Below are 21639 nucleotides of genomic sequence, written 5' to 3' on the forward strand. Positions count from 1 at the left end.
AAGCAATTATTTGGGGGCAAGAATAGGAGTAAACTCTAAGCACTGAGCTAGATTAATGAGTCTACCTCCAGTTTCTATTCCAAGCACAATAACTATGAAGACTACTTTTCTCCCTATAAGGTTCCAGGTAGTTATCTCCTGCACAGAGAATTCAACTACCAATACATCTTCAATACCCTTAAGAAAGATATTGTAAATTAGGTTAGATACCATTTACAATGGAGGATTGGGAAACAGAGGACGGGGAAGTGAAGCTACATCTTCTAGAAGACTTGATTCTAAAAAAGATTGATCAATCATTAAGCATCCACCATGTAGACAGTCTGCCAGGTGCTTGATACAAAGATCTTGAAACTACTCATCTGCTATGGGCCACATATTCACATCCCACACTCCTTGAACTGGCATTTAAAGCTCTTCACAACCTGATTGCAGCTTGCCTTTTGAGTCTTCTTATATATTATTATATATTTGCTTAAGACAAATTGGCCCTCTGACAATTCTTCATGGATAACACCCTGTTTCATGTCTTCATACCTTTGTATTGGTTGTACTTAAAATGCACTCCTTCCTTATGTGGAAAAGGATCTCTAGTTCTAGACTCAGCTCAAGTATCACCAGTTATATGAAGCTTTTCTTCATTTTCCAAGTTACTTGGTTGCCTCTCTCACCCAAATTACCTAGTATTTATTTTGATTATACCCATACTTGTAAATAAACCCTTATGTACCATCTATTTTCCCTGCCCCACACACAACTCCCAAAGAAAATAAGCTCCCAGAGGACCCAGACTGCTTCCCCTTTGTCTTTGCATTTCCACTACAGGTCACAGCACCAGGCATTGGGTAGTCACTTAAATGTTTGTTGATTGGTTTTCCTACCCTCAGAGCCTTCAGTCTTTTCACACACTAAGAATTCCAAAGGGTTGGCTCTCAGCTGACCTTGCTTCCAGCCAGTCTGGCTTGTTACTCCATCTCTTTGCCAGGATCTCAACTTCCATCTTTTCCCTTGGTTTTCCAGGAGCCTAGATTACTAATTACCACAGCCCAGAGAGGAAAGTGTACGATTCAAGAGCAAGGTGCATTAGTTGCTTTATAGAAGTTCCCCTACCTTAAAAAAATTCCAACATATTTCAGAAGATGGTGGAAGGAGTCTTAAAAAGGCAGAGCAAGGCTCACAAATCCAGAAGAGAAAGAGTTTAGGAAATGTGACCTGGATTAAGCACATTCCCACCCTTCCCCCAGACCCCGGAAAAAGAACAGAAGATTCAATTATTCTTTGGCTTCTCAGGCTTCAGTAGATTCCTTCAATAGGGCTTCTGTTGGGGGGCAGAGAGGAGAGGGAAGCAGGCAGGGGGAGGGAAGAGATGAAGAGGAGGGAGACAAGCAGAGCCTGAAGGCTGAGGCTGGAAAGTAGATTGAGAGTGTGAATGTTTGGGGTAATCCCAGCCCCACAACTACACATGAGTGCCCTCCTGAGTGCAAGCAGCTGGAAGGGACACAAGAAAAGTCAGGCTGCAGCCAGAAGGCCATAGATGCTGCAGCCCCACACACAACCTCGGGTGGGGCCTGAGCTTTTGAGCCAAGAATTTCCCAGGCAGCTGGTTAGATCTGGGCCAATGTTGCTTCCTCAAAAGATTCCTGCTGTGTGAGCCAAGATCTATAATTCCAATCCCCATATTACTTCCTTCCCAACCTGAGGTGAAGTTCTAATTTATCTACAAGAGAAGGACATCGTTCTTACAACAGCAGGGACAAGAACAGAAAATTCTTATAATTTAACATTTACTAATAAAAATGTCAACTGGGTATAAGGCACTTGGGTTTGGGACTTGGGTTATAAAGGAGATGGATAAAATCTGGATCAAGCTGTAGTAAGAAATGACTTTCAGCAGAGGCAGCTAGGCTAGCTAGACTAGGGATGGCTACCTGGAAGAGAAAGGCACCTAAGCTGTGGCTGTGAAAAGAAAATCATTTCAACCAAGATGCAGAAGGGTATGTTCCTGAGGACATATAAAATGGCCTACACGAAAGTGGAATCGTAGGAAAAGGATTACAAGGTTGGAAATAAATTGATTAATTGGTTGGAATAAAAAGTATATTGAAAATGAGTAGATGAAATAAGGCTAGAAAGATAGGCAAGAGCCATTTTGTCAAGTGTCTTAAGGGAAAAAAAGAAGCTAAGGCTCGTGGGAGCCACTGAGAATTTTTAAGCAGTGGGGAGACATAGTAAGATCTATGTATTAGGAGGTTATTTGACAACTGTTTGGAAGAGGAATTGAGTGAAAGAGAAGAGGTGGGAAGATCAATTAGGAGGCTATTAAAACAGAACAGATGAAAGTAAGAGGAGACAATGAGAAGAGTTAATCATGGTAAGAATTGAAGTCAAATTTGATAAGGACAGAGCTTCGGGATTTACTCATACTGAAAGAGTGGCAAAAAAGATGAATCAGTGAAGAAAGACAAAAAGGTAAAAAGAAAGATCAGATAGAATTAAAAGATCAGTCATGGAAGCAAAGTGAAGAGAGGAAAAGAGGGAGGTGGTCAATAGTGTCAAATTTTAAAGAAAGATCAAGAAGATGAATGGCTAAAATGTCTATTGGATTGAAAGATAAGGCTAGAGAAAGTCAATTCCTTCTTCATTTCCCCAGGTTCCAATCTACCTACTATTCCTGTCTTTCCCTCCTTTCTTTATCATGTGTCAAGAGCCCAATTCCTTGGGCTTAACGTCTTTAAAAGTCCACAGCTAATGTTATTGTGTAGTAAGAAAAAATGGACAAGATGGTCAGAAAACAAAGGAAATTCAACTGAATTTCTGAAGGAAAAAAAAAAAAAGGTCCCAGAAAACAGAAAAAACACGTTTCTTTCCTCAAATCTAAGAGATAGGAACTAGGAGGACAAGATGTGGTCAGTATCAGATATTTTTACTTGGCTGTTTTGCTTCATTGCTGATCAATGATGAAAGATTTAGCTGTTCTCAGCAATGTAGTTAGTGATCCAAGGCAATTCCAATAGACTTGGGATGGAAAACATCATCAGCATCCAGAGAAAGAATTGGAACAAAGTATTTTCACTTTTTTTTTCTCATGTTTTTTTTTTTTCCCCCCCCTTTTTGCTCTAATTTTTCTTGTATGGTGTGACAAATGTAGAAATATTTTTAAAAGATATTGTACATGTATAACCTATCAGATTGCTTGCTGTCTTGGGGAAGAAGGAGGTAAGGAAGGGGTGGAGAAAAATTTAGTACACAAAGTTTTACAAAAATGAATGTTGAAAGCTATCTTTAAACGTATTTAGAAAAATAAAATACCATTGAGAAAAAAAGGAAGATTGAAAAGGAAAAAAGAATATGAGGTGTGTGTGTGTGTGAAATGTTAGGGACATTAAGTCATGGTGAAATGGAGATTTGTTTTCTTCCTGCCCTATGAGAGGGCCAAGATAAGCTCAGGATTTTACAGTAATATGTTATATCACTTAGAATGTAGAAGTGCATAATGGAAGGGTGGTGTTTAAACTTTATGTACAACTAAATGTTGATATGAATACAAAGTAGCTTTTTTCTTAAAGGCCTATTTTCCCCAACCCGTTTTTGTGCTTGAGTCCATCTCTGGATTTTACTCCCTCCCCTCTCTGCCTTTTTTTTTTTTTTTGTTTGCACCTTTCTCCAGTCCCTGAGGCAAGTGTGCTGGACTTATAAACTGCTAACATTAGTGAGAGGTAAGGAGTCATAGTTTAAGTTTTTAAACTGACATAGGATGTTCTGACCTGTATCCCTTCTAGTCATCTTGACATCAGGGAATCCATCTCTTTTATTCTGGTGTGTGTTCAAGTATTTGAAAGGTGGCTACATGGAGGAAGGGTTAGACTGGCTTTAGAGGCCAGAATCAGAAGCAATGGATGGAATTTACAAAAGAACAAATTCAGGGTTGATTATCAGGTAAAGCTTCCTAATAATCAGAGCTGAATACAAGTAGAAGCAGCAATTCAGAGAGGCAATAGGCTCCCCAACTCTTCAATTACAGGCTGTACAACCATATGTTGGGCAGCTTATTATGGGATTCCTTCATGTACAGATGGCTCCTGAGATCTCTTCTACTTCTCAAACTCTGTGATGGATTCAGTGAGTCTGTTACCTGAGATTCTTCTGCTACCTTCTCTCTGCATGCTCTTACTACTCACCCCTTGTCCACCTTTTCCATCCCACTCTTCCCACACCCCAACTCCTTTCAGATTCCTGATTTGAAACATATGTTTTTCTGCCAAATGAAACAAAACAGGGCCTTTCTGAGCTCTCGTTATTCTTCAAGCATTCCTGCCAGGGGTGAGCTGAGGCTACCACCCACTTCATGACTCAGAGTTACTTTGCAGAATCTTGGAGGGACCTCAGGGGGCAGTCATAGAATGACAGAATATAGAACCTCCACTTCTGATTTTGTCAATCTTCCCCTCCTTTTTCTACTCCTCCATTTCCCATTTCAAATCAGTGCTTCTCTAACAAGAGAAGTTCTCCATGAGGAGGCTCCAAGCCTACAACTAAGAATATCTAAATTTGTCCAACCTCTTCAAATGTCCTCCAGCCAGTAGAAAAACAAAATTAAGAGACAGAAGCTAGTTTTCCAGCTCAAGACTATAGGGTGAGAATCTTTCCACTGAGGCACCTAGACTGGGGAAGTTATTGGAAAAACCATTCATAAACTGGGCTTCAAAAGTCTGGTCCTACCCCTCCCCTCACTACCCTGTTTCCTTGAGACCTACAAGAGCATAATGGAGGTCTGTGATTTCTGTGGGAGGAGCAAAATTGAGATTCAAGGAGGAATAGGAAAGAGGCAAATCACCATCGCACTTCAGAATAAGGCTATCTGGCAGGAAGCAGAGACTTCCCCGTCTCAGGGCCCGGGGCCCGCCCACGACTTACGGCTGACAGAGCTTGACTAGGTCCTGGTCCGTGGTGCCTGGCTGCAGCCCTCGGATGTAGAGGTTGGTTTTGCTGAGTTGGTCACCTCCACCCCCCCCACTGCTGCCACTGATGTTGCTGCTTGGACTAGGTGGTGCCATCTGCTGAGCCACGGACACATAAGGCTGTGGGAGACACAAGGCAGAGGGTCAGAGGCTGGGCATCCCTCAGGGCAGCGTTAGTCCCGGGAAAGGCGATCTTGGATTCCAGAAGAAACTGTAACCCCAAAAATCGACAGGAAAGAGAAACCTAGAGATGTTCTCTATTAAGGGGCGGTGGGGGGAGGACAACTTCCCTCTGTGTCTTACTGTTGCTAGGAGGATAAAATGAGGCAAGCTAAAGATTTTTCTTCATCTGTAAAAAAAAATTTACTTATAAAGCCTGCCTCACAGTGTTGTTGTGAGGAAAGAAATTTGTAAACCTTAACATGTTATATAAATGTGAATTGTTATTAAAAATTAGATAAGATACCTTACATGAACAAAGATACTGGGGAGAGGAGAGGCCTAATGCCTACTTCACAGATCAAAGGCATTTATCATGAAAACTAACTTTTTCAGCCCAGAAAACAAGGAGAAATAAAAGAAAAAGCTGTAAAATCATAAAAAAGAATGAACACATTGAATATAGCTTTGTTAACCAAATCTAGAATATTAGAACCACCAGAGGTACTTCTGTGCTGATAGCTTAAAAAATAGAGAGAAGTTAACAGTTTATAGTGCAAGTAAGAGATATATTCTATTTTTTTTTACCCTTAAGAAGTGGTAAAAGGTTCAGAAATGATAAATTCATAGATAATTGGAAGATATGAGAGAGATGACATTAAAGTAAACAAAAACTTGAAAGGTACCTTTCCAACTTTTAAAGGTGACCTCAGGAAGTTCAGCCAAAAACCTGGTGCTACAATTGGAGACAAAATTTACAGGAAGTCTTCTATCTTCCTTATCAAGATTTTTTTAAATACTGATTTTATTTCATTTAATTATTTAATCTCAATTGACAGTTCAGGGGATGTCAATATGACTATATAATACCTTTTCTTGTTGAGAATAATGAAATATGTTAATCCCACTTTAGTGTTATTCCTGATACTAGGCAGTTTTTATATTCATCTTATGAAGGATATTCATTCATCAATTCATATGATTTAGAGTTGAAAAGAAGCTTAGATTACCAACTAGACCAACTCTTTAATTTTATGGCAGAGGAAGCAGTGGCAGGGCAGGAAGGTTGAGGAGAAAGAGGACAAATTTACCAGGATTACGCAGGTTAGAAAGCAGCAAAACTGGGATTCAGGCTCAGGTATCTGACTATAAACTCAAGTCTTTTTATCCACTACAACTAGCATTTCAGCACAAATCAGGAATGCCCTGATCACTGTGATTTATCAAGAATTAGTTCTTTGGTCGCTTTGATTCAACCAATATTATTTATTAAGTACACTGTTTGTATGGGATTGTCCTAAGCACTGGGGATAGAAAATATAGAAAATAAGAAAAGATACTGTGCTTATTAAGGATCTTATAGTTTAATAAATATGTAATAAGTACAATGACAATTACAAAAGAAATCCAGATAATGTAAGCAAATTTGAGAATGAAATTTCTTTAGAGAGTGACAGGGAGCAAGATCAAGAGAAGAAAAAAGATGGCGCCATTTGTTAGATCTTGAAATTAAAAAAAAAAACAAAACTCAACAGACACTGATGGAAATGCATTCCAGACATGGGGGATGACCTATTTGAACAGACTAAGGTAGGAGTTAGCAGAACAAGACTGAAAAACAAGTAGGTCCAGTTTGGCTGGAACACATGGTGAGCAAAGTGGAATAGTGTGAAATAAAGCTGGAAAAGCACTATGAGGCCAAATTAAGGAGAAACTTCAATACCAGTTGAACAAGTTTGCACTTTATAGGAAGCCACTGAAGGTTTTTAAGCAGAGAAATGACAGAAGCAGACTTGTATATTAAATGTATATAGGGTAACCAAGTATTCCCCAACCCACACATTACTCTGTTTTTCTCATATTTTAGCCCTCCCCCCCTCCAAAAAAAAAAAAAGGAAGATCCAGTACCACATTTCAGGATAATCCAAAGGCTTATGTGAGGCTCCAGCAAGATCCCTGAGAGAGTTATCTCTTAATCTCTGTTTTCCCCTTCTCTCCTCCCCTCCCTCCCAGGCTTCCTCTCTCTCTTCCTCTCTATTCTTCTCTCCCTCTCTCACCCTCCTGGCACTGAGATTGGGATTTCCCAAATAGAAGGCCCTGTTTGTCAGAGAGATATTTATTACTTCTCAGTGACGACAGTGAAAGTCACATGATGCAGACAAGGGCAAAGGCAAAGTGAATGGTTGTCGCTTTCTGACAACAAGACAACAGCCATGTACAAACAACTCTCAGGCGAGGTCCTAGAAATGGATATTGATATTATTATGCTAGCTACTCTAAATACCAAATGAATTAACTATACTATTAACTTTAGAGCTATCCTTTTAATCACAACTATTCAAAATCTAGTAGAGCTAGCCTCTATTTTCACTCACATCAGTATTTTATCATTCAATTTAAAACAGGAAGAGGCCAGGGAAAGACTCCAAAGATTTATTGCTGTTGCTATTGTTCTGTTGTATCCAACTCTTTGTTTCCCTATTTGGTGTTTTTTTGGCAGGGATACTGGAGGAGTTCGCCATTTCTAGGGAACTGAGGCAAATACGGTTAAGTATTTGACAACCAATAAATATCTGACCAGATTTGATCTCATGAAGATGAGTCTTTTAGAATCTAAGCCCAGTGTTTTATGCATTCAACCATCTAGCTATCCCAAAGATTTATAAATATATTCTAATCAAAACACTGGAGTTCACAAGATTAGTTCAGATTATTCAGTGAAGCTATATCCAGCTAGATGATACAGGGCCTGGAGTTCAGAAAGACTCTTCTTTGTGAGTTCAAATCTGGCTTCACATACGTAATAGATTTGTGATTCTGGACAAGACATTTATCCCTGTGTGCCTCAGTTTCCTCATCTGTAAAATGAGCTGGAGAAGAAAATGGCAACCCCCTCCAGTATCTTTATCAAGAAAATTCTAAAAGGACTTATAAAGCATCATACATAAACGAAAAATGACTCAATAACAACTCAATAGCCTCTATTCCATTACAGGGGAGTCACAACTATAGATCAATTGGGAAGTTGAGAAAATATATGTTTATTTAAATATACTTATCATCTTTCCTAGCAGGGACTATTTCTCAAATGGCAGAACTTTCAGAACAAATACAAGAGGGCCAAGGAATAAAAAGGCAAATTGGGGTAATACTACTACTAACAATAAAATCAATTATAATAATAATAGCTAACATGTATATAAGACTTAACTATGACAAGTATTGTGCTAAGTGCTTTTATAATTATCATCTCTTGTAATTCTGGGAGATAGACGCTATTACTTTTCTCATTTTATAGATAAGGAAAACTAAGGCACATAAAGGACTTAAGTGACTTGCCCATGGTCACACAACTAAATTAAGACAGATGTGAACTCAGGTCTTCCTGATTCCAGGTCTAGTGCTCTATTGAGCCACTTAATTGCCTTAAGAAACTGATCTGTTATCCTAGACTTAAACTTTAGTTTTGACAATGTAAGTTTTAGCTATAGTCTAAAAATCAGATTTTATCAGATTTTAAGTGTAGGGCCAGAAAGGAATCTGGGGAAGACTAGACATCGCCCAGAAATGAAGACATCATTCTACTGCTATTCCTAAGAGCTTGAACAGTAAAGAGCAACTCACTATAGGAAGCAACTACTCCCTCTAAACTGAGAGAGTGCCTGTGTAAAAGATCTGGTTTCCCAAGGGTTCAGTAGGAGAAAGACACTCTAAATTGCTAATTTGTGTATGCAAGGATGTGGCCACATGATGAAGTATAAAGATTTGAGCCAGGATCTTGTTTCTGGTACTTCCTGGCTCTGACAATACAGACAAGTGTCACTGATTCTTTTCTTCCTCTGTAAAGTTGTAATGATTATCTCTGTAATACACGTCTAAAGAGTTGTGATAGGGATCACATGAAATGATGAAAATAAAATCCTTTGCAAACCTTTAAGTACCATAGGAATATTAGCCATTACTACACTCTATAAGAGAGAACAAGAAGACTGGTGTTTTTTTCTTCCTAAAGAAAATGAGAAAATATTATTCCTCACACATCCTGCATTTTTCTCCTACATATACCTTTCTCAGCCTTCCTAGCTTTCCAAATTCTAATGCTAATTATAGTTGTTTTTTAAAGACTCAATAAAACTTTCATCTACCCAAATTCACTAAGGAGGGAAGATCAAAGCAGCACAGTATGAACCATTTACAAAATCAAACAGTAATGGGCCAGAAGAGCTATATGACACTCTTCAAAATTACTTCCAACTCTGAGATTCTATTAGTTTAGATTGTCACCTTTCCTCTTAAGGTATCCATCTGAGAATTTCTCATTCTTACCATTGTTATTATGCTCTGCTGATTAGTTGACAAGGTAGCTAAGGGACCACCAGTTCCAACACTACTTTCTCTTCACACACATTATTGTTGGCCTCAGTTATAGGTCACATTGGCCAAACCATCCTGCAGTGATATATTTAAACAACACCATATACTTGGTTGTCAGAGCAACACCAACTTAATGGCAAAAAAAAAATGGTTAGTGGCTGTTCTCAGCTAGAAACCTTGTTTGTGGATCAGCAGAGCATAAAAACAATGGTCTAACAGTGGTAATTACACATAACTCTATACCTCAAATTTGTATCATATCTGATTTAAAGAGTTCAAATCCTGTGATCCTTTGAATGGGATCCTTTGATCAGAAGTTCTCAACCTACGGTAACATGGGAAACTTTAAAAAGTTTCTTGATAACTATATTTCAATCACTGCCTTCTTTTGTAACATCATGTTCTTTATATCATGCATTTAAAAACATTTCTTTTGATGTAGGCCTCACCAGACTGCCAAAGGGATTCACAGCACAAAGAAAGTTTAAGAAGTCCTGCTTTATTTAAACTAGTCCTTCTCTCTACCTTCTATTCCTCAGTTCTATAACTTGAGGGTCCCTTGGTAACACAGTGTCAAAGTCCATTTGTACCACTTGGAATAGAAATAGGGACTGTTCTATTGTTCATAGAAGACTGTATGCAAACTGATAGATTCCCAGGATGGTATCTCTTCCTCTGCCTCTCTTCTGGAATTTTCATATCAATGTTGCTGGGCCCTGGCTGCTTACTAGTGAAGTTTTGCCTCCACAAGCCTATGCTTGCTGAGTTCCTCAAGTAGCTTTCCAAGAAAATAACAATATAATAGTTTTCAGAGTCCCTGCTTCCTCTCAATCCCTCCACCCCATCCCACCCCACCCCATTCCATGTCTGCTTTTAATGTACTTGCATTAAAACCTCTAGTTTAAAAAAAAAAATCTCAAATACATATTCCATTAGCAGTCTTCCAAGTCACCAGTTCTGAAGGCTATTTTGCTAACTTCTCGCCTTCAGGAATTACAACTGAAATCTCACCATCTCTCATACTTAGTCAAATAATCAATAAGCATTTATTAAATACTATGTGCCAGGTAAGCGTTAGAGATACAAAGAAAGGCCAGAGACAGTCCCTGCTCTCAAGGAGCTCAAATGGAGAATATTCAAGATAATCAGCAGAAGGGAGGTAATAGAATAAAGGGGGATCTTTATTCTTGAGAGAGAAGATGGGATTTGAGCTGGAACCTGAAGGAACCTCTAGAAGCCAAGAGGAGATGACCTATTAATAACTTGTGTACAATCATTTGTATATAAAGAATTTTACTAACTCCTGTTCAATAACTCAAGTGTGGGAAATATTTATATCACTCCTTGCTTCTTCTCTTATCATCTCTTCCCTAGTTCAGAGCAGACCACTGACTATCAGACTCTTAGAGACCTAACTAAGGAGCTGGCCACCACTGTGTCAATTCTGTCTCATGCCTTTGCTCTAAAGACCTGAAACTGCACGTTCTAGTGACATCTCTATGGTGCTATATGATAGCACCAACAAGTTCCTTTTCACTCTCTGCTAACCCTCCCACTCAATTTCTACAAATTTGGTCTTTCAAAATTGCAGGGCTTCTTGAGTTCCACGTTACCTTGGGCCATTTTGTGACCTTTGACTCTATATTTCTGAAGCCCACAAAGGGGCCAGACCCTGAAAGAAATGAGATGTAGGGGCAGCTAGGTGGCACAGTAGTTAGAGCACCAGCCTTGAGTCAGGAGGACCTGAGTTCAAATATGACCTCAGACACTTAACACTTCCTGGCTGTGTGATCCTGGGTAAGTCACTTAACACCAACTGCCTCAGCAAAAAGAAAAAAGAAATGAGATATATTGATGGGAATTACAGAAGAAACTGAGTCCTTCCTCTTATGAGCGGGTGGGGAAAAAAGGAATCATTCCTTAAATGGCTGATTCAGTTTTTCTAGTGATACTGTTTTGGGAATTTCAGTTTAAAATAGCAAATTACCCTCAAGATTGTCTGCTGCAGCTTTTATGAAATTTCACGCACGCACACACACACACACACACACACTCCCAAAGATATAGGAGGCATTCTGCTGAGTTTTTGGCTCAGCACTGGAATAAAAGACTTTTGCCTCTTAGGGAACTGTATCAGACACTAAAACTGAATGGGGTCAGCAGGAGCTATCTACTTCATTTTCCATTTCCTGCTACACATTAATTCTAGGACAGTTTCACTGAATGGGACATAAAGGGAAGAGAGATTTGACTCCCTTCTGACCCTGGGAGGTGGGGTGGAAAATCAAGCTCCCTTTTTCCGGTAGCAGGAACTTCATGTCCTGATGACTCACAGAAGCCAGAAGACAGGAAAGGATCAACCTTCTCTTCCCACTCTTTAGAAGAGCCCATCACAGTGGCGATGATAGAACTACTGTCTCTCATCTAATCACAGATTCACAGTTTTTCCTTAGTTTGCTCCTGACTTGATTTGGTAGCTTCATTCAGCTACAAATGACATAATAAGAGACCCAATTTCCAAAAAATGAGTCTCAAATACTCAAACTTTATATCCTTAATTTCAAGCACGTAGGGCCTTCCAGTTAGTCAGTAACCATCAGATAAAACACTAATTTGCTAAATATACATCATTTTAATAAAACAGAAGGATATTTATTTCTAGATTGTGAATCCCTTGCTTATTCACAATCAATCCCACAAATGGCGACAAAATGGCATGTTGCGAAGAGTGGGTCTCAATATCTTGTGGTGCCTGCCTTTCTAGGTCAGAGACAAATTTTCAGAATTATATGACTTTGGGCAAGTCAAGTTATAACTCCGTCTCAATTTTCCATTTGTAAAATCAAAATATTAAATTAAATGATCCCTAAGATCTTTTCGGGTAACTAGGTGGCACAGTGGATAGAGTGATGGATCTGGAGTCAGAAAAACTATCTTCCCAAGTTCAAATCACACTGTGTGACTCTGGACAAGTCACTTAGCCCTGTTAGCCACAGTTTTGTCCTCTGTAAAACAGCTGGAGAAGGAAATGGCAAAACACTCCAGTATATTAGCCAAGAAAACCCTAAATGGGGTAATGAAATAGAAACAAGGTCCTTGTTTACTGAAAAACAAGGTCCTTTCCATTCAGTAATCTCAAATACTCAAATGGATTAATTAATTAATCTGTTCAACTTGAAGGTCTCTTCTCAATTTTCAATGAATGTACTATTAAGCCTTCCTAGAGTTATCCCAACAAAGTGAGGAAGAGACATGTGCATTTGTTAACTCTTGTTCCTGATTTGTCCATTATCTACTGGGTTCAGAATATTTTAAGTTAGAGCCACCTCCTCAGTTCTCTTTCTTAAAGTTATAGGGATACTTATACTCACTTTTGTACAGAAATGCTGTTACTCTGTCCTGGCACAGGCTTAAAAGGAAGCACACATTTCATCTGTGAGTCTGGGGTTTGACATCCAAATATAGCTTTCTTTAGAAAGTAGGTTTCTAAGAAAAGTCATACTTCAGGTTTCTAAGGAAACTATAGAATTAGTATATTTTCCTGGATCCAAATATGAATATGAACCCAAAATATATTCATAACAAAAAGAATTTTCTTCTACCCTAAAACTCAGTTCAAATACTTTCATTCACTACTACTTCCTCTTTAGCACTTATTTGCTGCCAGATTCTCTCTTGGACCTGTTAGAATCCTTACAAGCTGTTAAGTCATTAGAATTGAGAGAGACAATAATTATCTAATTTAGCACGGTTTAGTATGATTGATCTGATCTTACAAGGAGATGTTATGGACCAGAACTTGAAACAAGGTACTAAGTGGAACTGATAGAAACAATGCTTGTGTTCACACCTTTAGAAAGCTCACATAAGCAAGAAGCTCTTAGGGCCAGAGAGCACTCTGGGAGGAAGTCCACAAGCCCACTCTCGGAGGTGGAGTCAGATTCATTCCAACTTTCAGCTTGGTGCTGGCTGGAGATATTTGGAAGAAGAGAAGCCGAAGCTAGCAGAGGCAAAGGACAAGCGACAAGAGCTCTTGGAACCAAGCAGAAAGATAGGCCTCTAAGAAAAACCAACTGGGCTATTTTGGAAGGAGAAAATAAACGTTTGGATTTTATCAGCTGGCTGCATTTGAGGTAATTCTTACTCTGAACTGAAACTAAAGTTGTCTCCAGAAAACCTCCCTGAGAAACCTGCTCCCAGAGAGAATCATTATATTACATTAAAGAAGAGAACACCACAGGACCAAGCAAATCTGTCATCAGGTCCCTAAGTCTTCCAGCCTTTAAAAACAAACAAAGTTCCATAATTCCTTCTCTTTTCCTTGAATACCAAGGTTATCCACATATCTTCTGGGGATAAGTACCAGGTGGAATTCAAGCTGGTCTTGAAGCATTTGCTAGGGCTCTAATATTCTAAACCAAAAAATTGACAATCTTTAGACAAGTACTAATCACCACAATATTATCTAGCTAGAAACCTATTCATGGCAGCCTATTGGCTCCAGATCCAGAACAGTCTAAGTAAGAAGAATTCAGGGTATCTCTGTATCTTACCCCTGAGATTGGATGAAGGTCTTCCAGATTGTGAGCAAAGATCTTCAGAGGAAAATATAAAATTCTGGCAGCATCTAAAGTGGTAGATTGAGGTGAAAAACAACCAAATATTGTCCTAAGCTTCCCTCACTTCCAGAAAGAAGAGTCCTTCAGTGAGAGAACTCAGATAGCAGCTATCAACAGTAATCAATAAATAGTGTCTGAAAGATAGATAACCAATTTTTAGAACTGGAAGGGGCCTTAGACATCATATTCTTAAAACTCATTATCTTTTAAGATAAACATCCAAGGAATAAATATATTTGATTTCTACAGCATATTCTTAGCTAGAAGTAAGCCTTTTATGCTGATTTATACTATCCTATGAATCTCATGGGTCACATACAATTCTATGAACAACCCACTGTGACACCACGTGCAACACATGCCCATTCCTATAGGTTCTAACCTAAAGTTAGGTTGTGGGCAATACTTCACACATGCCCAAGGAAAAAATGTGTTTAGTCATGTATGTGTGTATACACTCAATACTGACTATCATAGAAGTCAGTATTTACTTAGGTCTCAAAATCATCTTTAAAATTAAGCAGCTGAGGCCTGTGCACATCAGCCAAATGAATAGAAAGTAGAGGCAGAGAGGAGATAGCTAGATCATGGCTGACCCAAGTGGATTTAGTTAAGCTTTATAAACCTGTTCCACAATTCATCATGATTGTTCAGTTATCTATGTTTGGAAGGAAAGAAATATTCTGCTTCTTGCACTGTGTTCTATCCTTTTCTGCATCTCATTTAAAAAACTGACATCTATGTAATCGTGTTAAGGTTTATAAAGCACATTGTATATATTATGTCATTTTAGCCTCATGGCCTTATAGGAATCAATGTAGTTATCATCAATCCCACTTTATAGATGAGGAAAATTAAGGTTCAAGAGGTTCCATGATTAGCTTTGGTCACAGAGCTAGTTTAGCTAAGGAGTGGGATTCAAACTCAGAGCTTTCCTCCTGCTTCCAAGCCCACCACTCTTTCTACTACACCACATTGCTTCTCAACTGACCATCTTCCACACTCTGGGAGGAAGCACACCCAAATTCCCCTCCAAGAAGGGAGCCAGAATTGTGGCTGGGAGGCTCCAGACTCTCCTCCTACGCTGACAAGAGTGTCACAGTTCCAGCTTTTCCACTTCACTAGCCTTGGGCATGTCACTTCGCCTCATTTTTTCCTTCTTCAGTAATTGCTGTTGTTCAATCATTCAGTTATGTCCAAATGTCCGTGAGTCCGTCTGGGTTTTTCTTGATAAAGATGCTGAAGTGGCTTGCTATTTCCTTCTCCAGTGAATTAAGGCAAATCAATTAATTAATTAGTTGCAGTGAATTAAAACAAACAGAAATTAAGAGACTTGCTCAGAGTTACACTGCCGGTGAGCATCTAAAGATACATTTGAATCTAGGTCTTCCTGCCGTCTGGCCTGGCACTCTATCCACTGAACACCCTTTACTACTTCTTTCTTCTGATAAATAACAACAACAATAATGCAGGGATTAAAAATACTAGCAATACCTATCTTCCAGAATTGTGGAGGATAAATAACAACAACAATCAACAGTTACATAGCACTTCACAGCCTTATAAAATGCTAGGAAATAAATGCTACAGATATTAATCCCATTTTATAGCTACAAAAAAAAGGTGAGAATCAGAGATTAAGTGATTTTGCCTAAGGCAACATGGCTGGTAAAGTATCAGAAGAGAGAATTTTGGATCCTCAAATGAAGTAGTATATGAAAATGCTTTTCAAAACTTAAAGCAACTTTTTGTGGTGGCAAGGAAACTGAGTGGATGCCCATCAGCTAAGGAATGTCTGAATAAGTTATGGTATGTGAAGGTGACAGAATATTATTGTTCCATAAGAAATGATGAACAGGAAAAAAAAGCCTGGAAAGATTTACATGAACTGATGCTGAATAAAGTGAGCAGAACCAAGATAACACTGTACATAGTTACAACAAGATTATATAATGAAAAACTATAAGAGACATGGCTTTTAGCAATTCAGTGATCCAAGACACTTTTAATAAAGTTAGAATGGAAAACACCATCTAAATCCAGAGTGAACCATGGAAACCAAATGTGGATCAAAATATGCTATTTTCTGTTTGTGACCATTTTTGTAATGGCAAGAAACTGGAAACTGAGTGGATGCCCATCAGTTGCAGAAAGCTGAATAAGTTATGGTATATGAATGCTATGGAATATTGTTATTTTGTAAGAATGACCAGCAGAATGATTTCAGAGAGGCCTGGAGAGACTTACGTGAACTGATGCGAAGTGAAATGAACAGAACCAGGAGATCATTGTACATGGCAGTTTATATGATAATCAATTCTGATGGATGTAGCTTTTTTCAACAAATGCAACAGGCCAGTTCCAATGATGTTGTGATGAAGTGAACCATTTACATCCAGGAGAGAGGACTGTGAGAACTGAGTGTGGACCACAACACAGCATTTTCACTCTTTTTGTTGTTATTTGCTTGCATTTAATTTTCTTTGTAATGTGATTTTTCTTGTGCAGCAAGTTAACTGTATAAATGTATATGCATATATTGGATTTAATATATATATTTTTACCATGTTTAACATACATTGAATTTCTTGCCATGTAAGGGAAGGAGTAGGTAGGGAAACTGGTTTTGTAAGGGTCAATGTTGAAAAATTATCCATGCATATGTTTTGAAAATTAAAAGTCTTTAATAAAAAAATATAAAAACATGCCATTTCCACCTTTTTTTTTGTCTTGCTTTTTCTTCCTCGTAGTTTTCCCTTTTGTTCTGATTTTTCTTTCACAACATAACTAATATGGAAATGTGTTTAAAATGATTGTACACGTATAAACTACTCAGATTGCTTGCTGTCTTGGGGAGGGAGAGGCAAAGTAGAGAGAGGGAAAAAATTACAAAAATGAATGTTGAAAACTATCTTTACATGTAACTGGAAAAACAAAATACTATTGAATTAAAAAATAAAAAACAAAATTTGAGTCAATATTAAAAAACAGAATGTAAATTGTAATTGCTATTATACAAATTGTTCTTGTATAATAATAATACTCTAAAGGCAGCAATCAAAATGGCATATCTGAAGACATCCTGACGGTCTAAATGATGTGGCCAAACTCCTTTTCAGGATTGAACAAAACCCATATTATTTGTCATTATTTTCTTTTCATAATGTCAAGACATTGGTTAGGAGCTATAGTGTTTACTTCCAATATGCCTCAAAGCATTTTGAGTACACTATGCAAGAAAGCCTGACCTATACCTTTCTCCATAAAGCAGTTTAGAAAAATGAAGCATTTGAGACTTTGAGGTTCCCAGTTCCGAGAAACCTGGGAATAATAAAATGATGGCGGCATAGTGAACTGGCCTTCAGAAAACCATTACAAAGCTTATAAGAACTCATGCCCCAAGTTATATTTGGAAAATGGGAGGGGGGGGGTAGATGTATATATGAAGGAAGGGAAGCTTGACTGTTCAAGGAAATTGAATTTCCTGCTGCTCTAGAATTTGTACAGATTCCTATGTGGGCACTTCCCTATGGGGTCCTCTGTCAGATAAAGGTGTAATGGATTTAATATTTATAGAGAAATTACAATGTGCTAGAGGGCTGTAAAATTTTTAAAAGATACAATCCTTATTCTCTTGAGACATAGTTTAAGATGCTAAGACAGACATCTTTTTTTTCTATCTTTTAATAAAAAGGACTTTTTAGGGAACCAGGTCAATTCATCATCTATCTAATAGAACCACAGATTTAGAACTGGAAGGGAACTTTGCGCCCTTGAGTCCAAATCTTTCATTTCACAGATGAGGAAACAAAGACACAGAAAGGTTAATTATCTGGTTACTCTTCTCAATTCTAAATTCAGGACACTATTCACCATGTTACACTGCCTCTTTAGACTCAAGAGGTTTTGAAAGAGAAGTAATTTTAGAGATCATTTCTTTCAACCTCCTCATTTTATAGGCAAGGAAAATAAGCTCTACCAAGGTTAAGCAATTTGCCTAATATTCTATGGGTTAAAAAGATGTCTGGAATATGAACACAGAGTCCTCTTGCTCTCCATCTCACTACTCCCTGAAATGACACGCAAATATATTAAACAAATGCAAACAATCTGTGAGATAAAAGGGAGAGTGTGGCACTGTTAGCAGCATTCTATCATGGTACACTAAGTGTGGAGAACACTGGGTAAGTAGCTTCATCATACCTGAGGTTCCTCATCTGTAAGGACTTTTCTAGTTTTAGAAATTTCAAGAACCAGGGTCACCTTCACATTACCACTGGAAGAAGACTTTATTGGAGGCCAAAAAACCATTTGGACATATTAACACTATAAACAGAATAAAGTACTCCCAGGCAATCCCAAAACAATTTGGAGAATTTCACAAACAGCTATAATTTTATAAAATAAAACACAGTAAAAGCTATAAGCTAGGAAAAATCAAATGGCCTACAATATTATCTTTCTTCTAGCATACTAGAGCATCAATGGACAGGTAGTGACTAAAACGAGGGTCAACAGATGTTGAACATATAAGAACATATAACTTTTCTAAAATTTCTTTGAGGCAGCAGCCTAAAAAGAAATCAGAAACTCAAAGAAATTTTAAATATGTAAATAATATGTCTATTATGTGTGAAAATAAAGCCAAATCAAGAGAATCAATTTTTTGCAATATAGTAAATGATTACATCATAGTAATATCACAGGATCATCTGAGGTCATTTAAGGCAATCCTTTCATTTTATATTTGAGGAACATGAGAATAGTTGAAAGGTTAAGTGAATTTTCCCAAGGTCACACAGGTACTCAGTGACAGAATTTAAATCCAAATCTTCACTTTATATCGATCATGTTTCACCATACATCTTTTCACTTTAAACAACTTTTTCAAAGAATTGATCTATTTTCAAATGAGAGTTAAAACCATTCTTATTACCTGAAATAGCAAGGTAAGGGTTAGTACTCATAGGGATATTCTTTTTAAAAAATTATTATATCTTTTAATTTACAAAACATACACATGGATACTTTTTTCAACATTTATCCTTGCAAAAACTTTTGTTCCAAATTTTCCCTTCCTTCCCCCCACCGCCTCCCCTAGATGACAGGTAGTCCAATACATGTTAAATATATTAAATTATATGTTAAATCCAACATGTGCATACATATTTATACAGTTATCTTGCTGCACAAGAAAAATTGGATCTAGAAAGAAAAAAAAAACATGAGAAGGAAAACAAAAATGCAAGCAAACAATAACAGAAAGAGTGAAAATGCTATGTTGTGTTCCACACTTAATTCCCATAGTCCTCTCTCTGAGGGGCTCTCTTCATTTCTGGACAATTGGAACTGGTTTGAATTAACTCACTGTTGAAGAGAGCCACGAGCCATGTCCATCAAAATTGATCATCATATAGTCTTGTTTTTGCCATGTACAATGATCTCCTGGTTCTCCTCATTTCACTTAGCATCAGTTCATGTAAGTCTCTTCAGACTTCTGTGAAATCATCCTGTTGGTCGTTTCTTACAGAACAATAATATTCCATAACATTCATATACTATAATTTAGTCAGCCATTCTCCAATTAATGGGTATCCATTCAGCTTCCAGTTTCTAGCCACTACAAAAAGGGCTGCCACAAACATTTTTCCACATAGGGATTTTCTTAATATACTCAAGGTTCACAAAATAAATCATTTCTTTTCCCACTTTTCTAGCATTATTTGTCCACTGGGGCAACTTGGGCAGAAGTAAAGACACTCTGTTTACTCCAACATTTGTCTAGCCTATAGATACAAATCCTGATATACTTGGACATAACAAGATTGCTTATAAGAAATTTTAAAGAATCACAGAATTGTAATGTAATGGCTTTGAAGTTTAAAACCTGGACTTAAATCTTATCCCTGACAAATCCTATCTATTTCTGACTTTGAACAAGTCACAATTTCCCTGGGTATCTGCTGCTTCTGTGAAGTTCCTCTTAGTTCTGGATATAGTTCACCTCATCTTTCTGCAATATCCCTAAGAAGCAATCATACATCATTTGTCACAAGATCTCCAGTAATAGGGAAATTAGAAAATTAATACTTCCTCAAGCAATTGTTACGTATTCCTTTTTTAAACAGCTCTAACAGGGATCCTGAGTAGCTTCTTTGGCACTTGAACCCACTGCTTTTAAGTGTTGCCTAACCCAAGCAGAAAAAGGCTAACCCTTCTTCTATAGTCCTTAAATAAGAATGTACTTTTGTAAATGTTTAACAGCTGGCTCTCTGGGGGAAAAATCCTGTGTATAACATACTTTTAAGGTTAATATAGATTAACATTTTCTCCATTACTTTTTAAAGTATAAACAATCAATCAGGCCCTGATTTGCAGCATTTGGCAATTTCCAAGCTGTAAATTTTCATTCTAGAAATTTAACAATCAGCTTTTAAAGCCAGTAAAAGCTACTTCATTACACCCCTTCCCTAAAAATACTTGAATATACTTGTCATGTTCCCAACTTGCCCCCCCCCTCAAGTCTTCTCCAAATCACATATCCAGATCTTTGAAACTTTCCTTCACATACCATTGTCTACAATCTTCTCATGTTCATGGTAGCTCTACTTACTAGACACACTCCAGCTTGTCTTTCCCAAAATGTGAGTCTCAGATCTCCAGATGCTGCATAACCAGGGCAAAATATGGAGAAATGACTGCTACTTGATTCTAGATACAATGTGTCTATCCATGCATCTAATGTCATGGTAGGTCTTTTGGCTACTATGTTACTCTGTTGATTTGAACTGAGTTTGTGATGTATTAAATTCCTTACATTTTTGTCACAAGAACCACTGAGCTTAAAACTCTTTACATCTTGTCCCCTTCTTATTTCTTTCCTCTCCCATGTATACTATGATCCAGCCCTACTGGTCTACTTGTCCATCCTGAAAGACCCCATTTTCTGCTTTTGTTCTTGATTCTATGACTAGAATGCTTTTCCTCCTCTCACCTCTCTCTCTCTCAGACTACCTCACTTCTTTTAAAACTTAACTCAAATGATCTTTTCTATAAATGAACTTCCTAAATCTCCCTAGGTAGTAGAGTCTTGTCCAGATCACTTCCATCCTCTCTGTATGTATCTTGATTATATTTGATTATTTACAGGTGCTCTCCCCTATTAGAATGTGAGCTTCTTAGGACAGGGAAAAATTTTGTCTTTTTTTGGCTCTCCATCTTAGCACAACACCCAGCACAAAATACTTAATAAATGCTTATTGATTGACTGAATGATGCCTCCCTCAGTCTGAACGGCTGATTCTTTTTTTCTGAAATATAGGACTTTGCTTTTATTTGCATTAAATTTAATCTTATGAGATTCAGGCCATTGTCTCAACCTGTCAAGATCTTTTACTGCCATCTAAGCATGTTTTGTTAATGAATAATTGTAAATGCACTTTGGAGCTTAATATTCAAAGGAACCCTGAGAATATTTTATAAAAGGAATAATCCTTCGGTAATAATAACCTTCAAATTTATCAATCATT

At 37.7% G+C, this 21639-nt stretch overlaps 1 protein-coding gene across 5 annotated transcripts in view; it reads right to left on the reverse strand.

Annotated features, from left to right (window-relative positions):
- RBMS2 (RNA binding motif single stranded interacting protein 2) overlaps window positions 1-21639 on the reverse strand; it is a 48855-nt gene that overhangs the window by 17907 nt on the left and 9309 nt on the right. For all 5 annotated transcript variants that reach the window (XM_052001204.1, XM_052001202.1, XM_052001201.1 and 2 more), the window contains exon 2: window positions 4915-5078. In XM_052001204.1, coding sequence (XP_051857164.1) covers window positions 4915-5054 — 140 coding nt within the window. In that variant the 5' untranslated portion in view covers window positions 5055-5078. The remainder of the gene's footprint in view (window positions 1-4914; window positions 5079-21639) is intronic.

The sequence above is a fragment of the Antechinus flavipes genome, chromosome 5 (genome assembly GCF_016432865.1).
Source record: "Antechinus flavipes isolate AdamAnt ecotype Samford, QLD, Australia chromosome 5, AdamAnt_v2, whole genome shotgun sequence".
NCBI classification, from domain to species: Eukaryota; Metazoa; Chordata; class Mammalia; order Dasyuromorphia; family Dasyuridae; genus Antechinus; species Antechinus flavipes.